The 10,375-nt window shown below is 40.4% G+C and overlaps 1 protein-coding gene across 1 annotated transcript; it reads left to right on the top strand.

Annotated features, from left to right (window-relative positions):
- The first annotated feature begins 383 nt into the window (after nucleotides 1-383).
- Nucleotides 384-2,687, top strand: LOC135587802 (uncharacterized). Its single transcript, XM_065079578.1, has one exon. It carries the CDS (start codon nucleotides 416-418, stop codon nucleotides 2,297-2,299), a length of 1,884 nt encoding a protein of 627 aa, XP_064935650.1. The 5' UTR covers nucleotides 384-415; the 3' UTR covers nucleotides 2,300-2,687.
- The last annotated feature ends 7,688 nt before the right edge of the window (nucleotides 2,688-10,375 follow it).

The following is a 10,375-nucleotide window of genomic DNA, read 5'->3' as shown; positions in this document are numbered from 1 at the left end:
TTTAATTCACCCACGTTCTTACCCTATTGAAAAGAAGAGAAATAGGTGGGACCCGCTTCCCTTGGTTCTCTGACACCCACGGACGACGTACCCACGCGGAATTAACCGAGGACGGCCGTCGGAACGGAGTCGAGGGTGGACTTAAACATGGACTTGTTTCACACAAAATTTACCCAATTGAGGAGGAGTGAGAGTCAGCTGGGACCCCGTAGTAGTGCGGTGCAGACGGGGGAGCGACCGGAGTCGACGCTGCACCTGACATGGCGTCGTTAGACGCTGAGACTTACCCGATTCAGAAGGAATGAGTGTAAGGTGGGACCCGCCTCCGTGTCTGGAAGGGGTAACTCAACATGGATTTATTTCACCCGCTATGAGAACGATCGAGAGAGAGAGAGAGAGAGAGAGATAGAGAACGATGATGGCCATGAACAGCGGGAGAGGAGGCGGTGGTGGCGGAGGAGGAGGAGCAAAGGGAATAGTGGAGGAGGGGGAGCTGTCGCTGCCGATCCTACTGGCCGAGCGGGTGGCCACGGCCGCCCGCGAGGCGGAGTCGTTCAAGTCGGAGTGTACCGACGCGGGGAAGAAGGCGGACCACCTCGCCGGCCTGCTTCGCTCCGTCGCCCGCGTCGCCGCATCCGCGCCTGCCCCCTCCTACGACCGCCCCGTTCGCCGCATCCTCGCGGAGTCCTCCAAGACCCTCGACCGCGTCCTCGCCCTCGTCCGCCGCTGCCGCCGCGCCGGCCTCCTCCGCCGCGTCGTCACCATCACCACCGGCTCCACTGACCTTCGCAAGGCCTTCGCCCTCCTCGACGCCTCCGCCGCCGATCTCCGCTGGCTCCTCTCCATCTACTCCGACGAAGACGGCGGCGGCGGCGGATTCGCCATCAGCCTGCCACCCATCGCCAGCACCGACCCCATCCTCGCTTGGGTCTGGAGCTACGCTGCCACCGTCCAGTCCCCCGCCCGGTCCCCCGCCGACCGCGCGCACGCCGCCCAGGCCCTCGCCTCCCTCGCCCTCGACAACGACCGCAACAAGAAGATCATCCTTGAGGAGGGTTGCGTGCCGCCGCTCCTCGCTCTCCTCCGCGACGGCCCCGCCGTCGAGTCGCAGATCGCGGCGGCCGTGGCTCTCTCCAACCTCGCCAACGCCGCCGACAACGTCTCTGTCATCCTCAGCGAGCTCGCCGTGCCCGTCATCGTCCATGTGCTCTCGGATTCCCGCATGCGCCTTCAGACCCAGGTCGCCGGCCTCGTATCCCGCTTAGCCGCCCACCACCCCTACGCGCAGGAGGAGTTCGCCCGGGAGAACGCCGTCCGCCCGCTCGTCTCGATCCTCTCCTTCGAGGTGCCCCTCGACGAACTCCGGCCTTCGCCAAAAAAGCCCTCGAGCATCCACTCCCTCGTTAAGGGAATGGGGGTGCCATCCACCGGTAATTCCAGCCTTAGCGGCGACGGCAGCAGTAGCAGCAGCAGAAGCTCATCTCTGTTGCGGGACTACTACCATCACCACCGCAAGGACCGGGAAAACGAGAGCCCCGAGGTGAAGCTCGCGCTCAAGGTCGCCTGTGCCGAAGCTCTCTGGATGCTCGCCAAAGGCTGCCTTTCCAACTGCCGCAAGATCACCGAGACCAAAGGCCTCCTCTGCCTGTCCAAGATCATCGAGCTCGATAAAGGCGAGCTGCTGCACCACTGCATGATGGCCATGATGGAAATTGCAGCCGCAGCCGAAATTGACGCGGATCTCCGGCGCTCAGCCTTCAAGATGAACTCCCCAGCTGCCAAGTCAGTAGTGGAGCAGCTCATTCGAGTGGCGCAGCAGGGGAGTAGCATTGTTCTTCAGATCGCAGCTATCAAGGCCATTGGCTGCTTGGCAAGAACCTTTCCCGCAAAAGAGACCAAGGTTTTGAGCCCACTCGTGCTCCAGCTCGGACATTGGAATCCAGAGGTAGCGGCTGAAGCTGCCAGGGCTTTGGGGAAGTTTGCTGAACCAGACAATTTCCTCTGCGTGGAGCACTCGAAAACCATCATAGAGTTCGCTGCGGTGCCAGCGCTGATGCGGCTGCACCGGTCAGGAGAGAAGGCACAGCTGCCGGCAGTAATCCTTCTCAGCTACTTGGCATTGCACGTTCCTAAGAGTGAAGCTCTGGAACGTGCAAAGGTCTTGGGGGCTCTTCAATCAGTTGCCCGCAGTCCACTGGCGCAGGATCCGTCTCTAAGGGAATTGCTTCCTAGGGCTATCTACCAACTTGAGCTTTATCAGGTTGGATTGCATGCTGACAGACAGTCGTATGAAGTGTGAGCTCTGCTGTCACTGTTCCGCATTTCTTCCTTCTTGCCAAATATTACTTCACTATGCATGACCCCAATTCAGAATGATTTCTATGGATTCTTTCCGATCTGAAAATGATGTATCATACTGTTGTGCTTCCTTTTACTGAGCAATTGGCTGCGGGTCTGAAGATTCTGAGACAGGTTTAGTGGATGGTTTCTGGATCTCAGGGCATTCAAAGTAGAGGTTGAAGGCACCGGATGATGTCATTTGTATTTACGGATAAAGATTTGCGGCTGTTTGTACTAGTGAAAGTTTGATGCAACAGTTCGCCAAGATTATTATTTCTCCTCAGTGCTTTTCATTTGTACAAGCAATTTCACAAATTAATTGTGCTACAACTCATGGTTGATGCTTCTCGATGCTGTTGCTCTGATACCAAAGGTCAGTATCTAGGACTTGTTTTACCATAATGTAATTTCGTAGTTTATATGAGTTGTGTTAGTGCATTATAGTTAAAAAGTAAACATACAGAAGCAAGCAGATATCTCAATCATTAACATTTTTTTGTTGGTTTAAGAGTGTTACTTTACCCCACCTTAGAACATGATACTTCATTAGGTGAATTATTTATTTTATCATCTCTCTAGTGTTCATAAAGCAGGCTGCTAGTCCATTAGGAGAATTGAATCAGTTAATTGTTATGATTGTGATGATATTTTGGAGTAGCTTGTTTGTTTTTTGGTGTTAAAACATGTGATGCCTCAATTAATGCGATGCTGGATGTGGGAGGAAGCTTATGATGGTACGCAATCTTAAAGGGGCTTTGCTACTAATGGGATAGGCTCATATATTTTGGACCACATAATTATATTAAGTTACTAGGCTAATTAGTTTTTGGGGCTAGAATGTGATGATTGTTATCAGAGTAGACCTAGTGTTATGGATGTGCACTGAGGGTATCGAAGTAGAAAAAGACTACTTGTGGATATTTCAAGAAGTACCTTACAATGTGAACCATTATTAGGAAATGAATGTTCTAATTCATGAAATCAGACACTGAAAGGTACATTCTCCTCCTATACTAGTTTATTTGGGATGCATGTACAATTTATCAAAATTGTCAACTAACTAAAAAACATTGTTGCCATGCAGTGGGATCCCATCATGGTGGTTCATGTTGAAGGTTTTCAGACTTACATAGATCAGTGGCAACGGCTTGTCTATTGCCTGATTTTATTTTATTTTTTTCTCTCAACATTCATTAAAGTTCTGTTAGATTAAGCCCATGGCAATTCAAAGATTCAATTGCAATGATATGCTGAAAGGTTGGCTCAAATTATCATATGGGTGTTTAGGAATAGGTCTAAATTTATCTGGCATTGTGAATGAACAGTGTGATTGGATAATTTTAGATGAACCCTTTATTTGCTTGGTGACAAGTAGGAACTTCAGTCAGCTAAAAAAGCAATGTCATTGACTATATCGACAGATATACATTTTAGATCATGTCATTATTAGCCCGGCACAAGATCCATTTGGCTGCAGTATGTTTCCTGGTGCTGCTGCAGTAGTATTCTTCACAACCTAGACTTTTTATCCTTTCTCCAAAAATAACAAGGTTTGAGTAGCTGGACATTTCTAACCTCTTGTTGAACTTCAAAAGTTACAAGTTTTGATGTACATAAAAGTTACTCTCGATTCCATATGAAAAGCAGCACACTTTAGTAGGTTATGGTAAAATTGGTTAGTCGACTGCTTTTAGCAAATTTGTTTCATATCAGATTAGCCTCCAAAGTCTGATTCATAAAATGAAGTTTGATATCCTTCCCCCCAGCTCTCTTTGATTGATATTCCTGCATTATGGGTGTTGACTTATGGAAAACTACAGAGCAGATGAAGACAGATACAAACTGGCTAGTAATTAGTGATATTATGGATTTAAATTTATAAACTCATTCCTACTATTTTCATAATATGCCAATAAAGAAAGAACTTACAGACTCTGTTAAACTAGGTCACATCATGGGATGAAGCTGTGGCAACTGGTAGGGGTAGCACAGTGGATATAATCCAACGAAAGGGCCATAAGAATTCAAGGAGATGATGTTTTATGAACTATACAGGAAAAGGTTTAGGATTTCAACTAAGGAAAAGAAGGCGAAACCACGGACTGGCTGCCCTATTGTTCTAAAGGCCAGTTCTAAAACAGATCTTATACCAAGGTAACATTTTGTTTGAGACGATGAAACATAGACTATATATGACACTTGAAGGATTTTAAAATATGAGGCAACACTTCATTATTCCAAGAATAAGAAATCCTGTTGCACCAAACTCCAAGCTTATGAATGTTCTGTAGAACCTCTTGCCTCTTGTGGAACACTCAATCTGCTATTGAATATGATGAACTGTGAGGTTTCTGGTTTTGTTTTCTTGTCATTAATTTAGATGGTTTTTATGTGTTAGTTTAATAGGATAGGTGGACATTTAGTGTTGCTTCGAAGGATTGGGCACTATCTATCTTTACATGATTAATGCTGAAAAGAATATATGCATTCATTTCTTCCTTTCCTGTGTGAGCTTGCAAACCTTTAAATATATTCTAAATTATGTCTTGATCAAGGACATGATTCCATTTTAGAGAAAGACATCAGAGGTTCCTTTTCAAGGATGCAACAGCAAATTCTCATCCGGTGGCTTGAAGCTGTTTGTATCCTCATCTTGCAATGTGAAACTAGAACTTCTTCCGTAAACTTCATCGGGTAGAAGTTGATGTTGGATTAACTCCTTGCAAAATCTTTAGCCATGTGTGGGCTGTAGGTCTTGAAAAGCTAACTCGAAAGCCTTAATATAGGTTTCGGCGGCACGATGCAACTGTGAGACTGATGTGTTTTGCATTCTAATTATCTTTCTTGTGACATTGTTATGCAACATGATTGCCATCTATAGAATTGGCAATGGTTGATATTGAACCTCACTTATTGGATATTTTTTATGTAGTTTGTGCTTTAATTTGTGTTTTCTTTTTGCTCTTTTATGTCATGGGAAGAATATTTTGCATCTCTTGCGATCTGCTTTGTCTACGAAGAAGAAGACGATGACTTCTTTGTGCCTAATTGATTTACACTCGTATTCTTTGAGTGTAATGAGATACTTTCTCATAAGAACAATATTTGTTCTTCGTGCTCGTGAGAGTAAATGCTAGTAGACTGGCCCCTAGTAGGACTAATATTAATCATTTAGAATTTATTCTTTTTTACAGTTAAGAAGAAGAAGAAGAAGAAGAAGAAGAAGATCTATAGATATATAAACAAGTTTGGGAAACCTGTCGGTTCAGCATGGCGGTTTGATCGCTGACCGGAAAATGGACCGGCTCAATTTGGATGGTCCGATTCGATTTTGATATTATCTATTAAAATTCTTATTACCCTTTTATTTAGGGTTTGTGGAATTCGGCTCACATAGTTGTCACATAGTTTGTCACTCCCCTTTCATGGTTCACCATCAGATCTAGTATGATTTCTCTTTTCTTTTTCCTTGCTTCCTCTTCCTTCTTCCTAATCTCCAGATATATCGAAACATTCCAAACTTGTATTGGTCTATAATAAATGGACGTTTTCAGGCTCTCCATTCGGCATAAACAGTTGTTTAAACCAAGGTTTACGATTTTGCCCAGATTGGTCCATAATAATCGGTTCGATACATAGATAGATCATCACTATTTTGGGAGGTCTCTTATGATGTATCAAAAAATGCATAAATAATATTAAGGCTCACAAAGGAAATCCCAACCCCTCCTCTCCCCACTTCTCGACCTGGATATACATTCGAATCTCATGGCCATATATTATGTATTATAAGATAATCACTTTTTGCTAAACTCAAATCACCGAAGACTTCCTACACAAAAAGCACTGACACCACAAATCTTCTCAATGGAAAACAAAATTAAATGGAAAACATGCATATATATATATATATATATATATATATATATATATATATATTCTTTCTATAATAAAAAAAAATCTCTTTTTATAGTTTATATACGATGTTTCTTAATTTTTCTTCGTTGTTCCTTTTGTGCTCGTGATAATGCACCAACTTGTTTAGTCTCACTTGCAATGGAGCGACCTGATCTTATCCTTGGGAACGAATTCAAATGGAATCATTCTTTAGGACAGCTGATAACGATTCCGAATGAATTCTCACCATATTTCCTTTATTTTGTTAAATGAATTAGATTTAATTTTTATAGCAGAGTTTTTACCTTAAGGTTGTCTATGTGTCTTTGTCATTATTGTTTTTTTCAAGATATGCAATATCGTATCGATGTTTCGAGGTTAGCTTGGTACAGTACGATATCGTGTACCGAGCGGTATGCCACACCAGGGCGTACCGAGCGGTATACCTAATTTAGGTGTAAAACTCTCCGAAAATATCTGGAAAAAAAAGTTAGGATAGGATTTTTAAGTTAGAAATAAATATAGTAATAGCATAAGTTTAGCAAAATCAATGTAAATTAGGTAAGAATAGTATTTTAGTCCATTACGAATTGTCCTTATATAAACATATCTCTTGATTAGAAAGTTCTTCTTCTTAATTTTTTCAAATTTGCCTTGATTCAATTCACAAATCATTGTTTTGTAGAGTTGAGGATAGTACAAATGTGAGAAAAAAAGATTTTGAGATAGTTTAAGTGAGTATGAAAATGTAATAAAGTGAAATATGAGAGAAGAAGGGGTTTAAATACTATGAGAAAGGGCTCCAATGGTCAATTTGACCGTTGGAGCACTGTACCACTGTTACCGAACGGTTTTAAATATTTCTTCCTCTTACTGTAGCACTGTAGTACTGCTATAATATAGTACTATAACATTGTAGCACGTTCCGTCTAGTAACGGACGGTCCGTGTACCAGTATATCATCGGACCGGTACGTACCGTCCGTACCGAATGATACCATTCAAAATTGCATACCATGGTTCTTTCCATGCCTTCTTACTTTCATAGTTTTATATCTTTAATTGGAGGTAACAGAATGAGAGGATCAGTAAGTCAAAATGGGAGGTGTTTATCGAGTGGATTGGACTGGATAGACAGATTTGATATGCTGCTTCCATTTCCAGATAGATGTCAACTAGTTTCTTTGGTTGCTTACAAAATCTCTGTCCCTACTAGATGGGTAACTTGTCTAAGATCATGATTACTAATTCTGAATTGCTCCAGACCAATTAATCTATATGCCATTTGAGCTTCTTCTACTGTCTTGGTCTTTTATTATAATCTTGGTGTACCAACTGACCTAATGCCATGTTTCTTCTGCCCACAAGAATATTAGAATAGATTTAAACTATCCAGAAAAAATGTCTTTAACATGCATTCAGCATTTTAAGTTCTAATACTTGGTTTTGGTCATTGTGTAGTGACAAATTGATAAAATATTACCGAGTCATAATGAAATGGTTTCTATAATCAAACTCTAATTAAGTGATTAATTTCCATGTAGTCAAGCATATATTGTGTGTCTTCATGCAGAAGTTATTTACAGAAACAGGGTTCTAAACTCTCTTTTCTTTTCACTGACATCAAGCCAAGAATCTTATATAATCTAAGGAAAATGAAGACAACTAAATGAATGGTGGTCATGTCTTCCAAGAATGCAAATTAAAGATAATAATTAGTACATGGCCTCAATTGTTCAGAAAATGTGTTTGTGCTATTTGGTTCAAAGTCATTGAGATATACTTTCATCATCTCTTTTGTCTTTTGGAAAATATATACAATTCCTCCACACAATGATGTTCCTGATCATAATATTAATGTCGCAGGTTGGCTGCCTTGTCTAATTTATGGTTCAGGTTATATATTTGCTTGGGTTATCAGCTTCCAGGTGATAACAGATGCAATTTATGGTTTGAGGTTATATATCTGCTTGCCCTAATGTGTTTATTCTATTTTCTTTAGAGATTGAGTTCTTTTGATCATCTCCCTTTTTTTTTTTTTATGGTAAACAGACACAAATTCTTTTCACTCACAGAACCATAGAGTGATGTCCCTAATCATAATGCTAATGCCATATTTATCAGGCTGTCTTCTCTGATTTATGGTTCAGGTTAGACATTTGCTTACCCTTGGGTTATAAGTTCATGCTGGCTCAGAATCCTAAAACTGGTGATCCATTAATGCCTATCTATGTTATTGTTTAACCTTCTTTGTCAATGAGCAACACACTTGTTTGGTTTAATATCAATTTAATTCTCCACTTCTCAAGATTTCACTCTATTACTTGACATTTGCATAGTTTTCTATGATATATTCCAGCACAAGACCATGCAAAAGCTGAATAGGACCATGCAAAAGCTGAGATTTGCATACTTCCACCTTGTTGTGCTTGCCTAGGATCTTTCCCTATATTATCTATCTTGAAATCCAAACCTAAGGTCAAGACTTCTTGCATACTCCTTGGTAAACCTCGAAATCCTTAATTTTTTCTAGATCATTTGGAGAAAAATTCCAAATACACTTGAGGTGTTATTCTTTAGTATCTCATAAGTTCTTTATAAAGAGAACAGGTTTAATTCTTTTAATTGTTTCTTCTTGAAAATCTAAATAAACTTACATAAAAGGTATTTTATGGATATTGCCTTGCTAATAATGCTAGGGGGAGGAATCTTAGTAATTATAAGGTTGTTCTTTTGCGACTAGGAGACTAGGATTTAAGTTATGTTTATAGCTTTTCTGTATTTAGAGATAAGGTGATATATCTTTTTTTTACCTTACTAATACTAGAGAAGACACCCATGATGATGATCACCTTTTGAGTTAGAAAGAGAGAAAGAAGTACCAGAAATATAAAGTTGGCACAAGGAAGAAACAAACCATGAAGACGGTGACTGTAGGTGACGTGCATTCAAGTTGATGATAATGTATCTCCATGACCGCCGCTGGATATGCAATGAGCAATGCATATTAGTTGGAACACGATGAAAAAGTTCTCAAGCTCTAACATGCAGAAGAGTACTAATATTTTGCTTTCTGTTGGATTCCTCTTGAAATGTTCTGATCTTTCAAGAAGGAAAACAAACAGATTTTTCTTTGAAAGAATGATTATTTAGACCACATGACAAGGAATGGAGTGATTTTCATGAAATTTTCTTTTGCTTTTTTTCTTTTTTGAAAGGTGTCTTATGTTTTTCTCAAATGATACCATCTATCTAAACAAAAAACAAAAAAAAATTCAAAAATAAAAAAATATCCTCACTAGTCCAATTTGATACTTTTTTCGATAGTTTTAGCGACACTCTCTAGATCGGTTCATAAAGTATGATATACAATTTCAAATGGTACCGTCCGGTACGGACAGTACGTATCGGTCCGACGGTATATCGATATGCGGACCGTCCACTATCAGATGGACCGTGCTACAGTAATACACTATAGCAGTGCTATAGTCAGAGGAAATCGCTCGGTAAACCCTAGTGTACCGTTTGATAAGCCCTGGTGTATCACTCGATACGTTGGTATCATATTGTACTGAGCTAACCTTGAAACACTGGTACGATACGGTATTGCATACCTTACCATAAAATGCACGGGTTCAAATGGATAAATCGTTGCAATATTCTAATTTAGTTGATTTACTATATTTCCTAATAGCAATAGTGTTTTTATCATGGTGTTGAAAACATTATAAAACTATTGAAAGGCATCCTAAATAATATCATGTGACTCTTTAGTTATCATTACTTATAGATAATTATAATATAATATTTTAAAGCTTGCAGTTAATTTGGTTGAGGTTAAGAATTCATTTATGATTCTTATTTGGGTAATGCTGTTTTTAGATTATTATAAATACCTACTTAAATACTACCATAGTATGATATATCAAACGGTTTATGGTATGTCCTAATTTTATTTGACTTTCTTATAGTGTTTTCTAAAACGTTATAGTGTTTTTATTTAAGTGCTAAAAATACTATAAAACTATTAAAAAAATATTGTAAGAAACATTGATGCTTAGTTGCATTGATAGCTAAAACAAAATGTTTTAACTACGTGAGGTTGACTACATTGATGCTTAGTTGTTATTGAGCTCGTT

This window comes from Musa acuminata, chromosome BXJ1-8 (assembly GCF_036884655.1).
Source record: "Musa acuminata AAA Group cultivar baxijiao chromosome BXJ1-8, Cavendish_Baxijiao_AAA, whole genome shotgun sequence".
In the NCBI taxonomy this organism is placed as follows: domain Eukaryota; kingdom Viridiplantae; phylum Streptophyta; class Magnoliopsida; order Zingiberales; family Musaceae; genus Musa; species Musa acuminata.
This window is presented reverse-complemented; position numbering and strand designations above follow the sequence as displayed.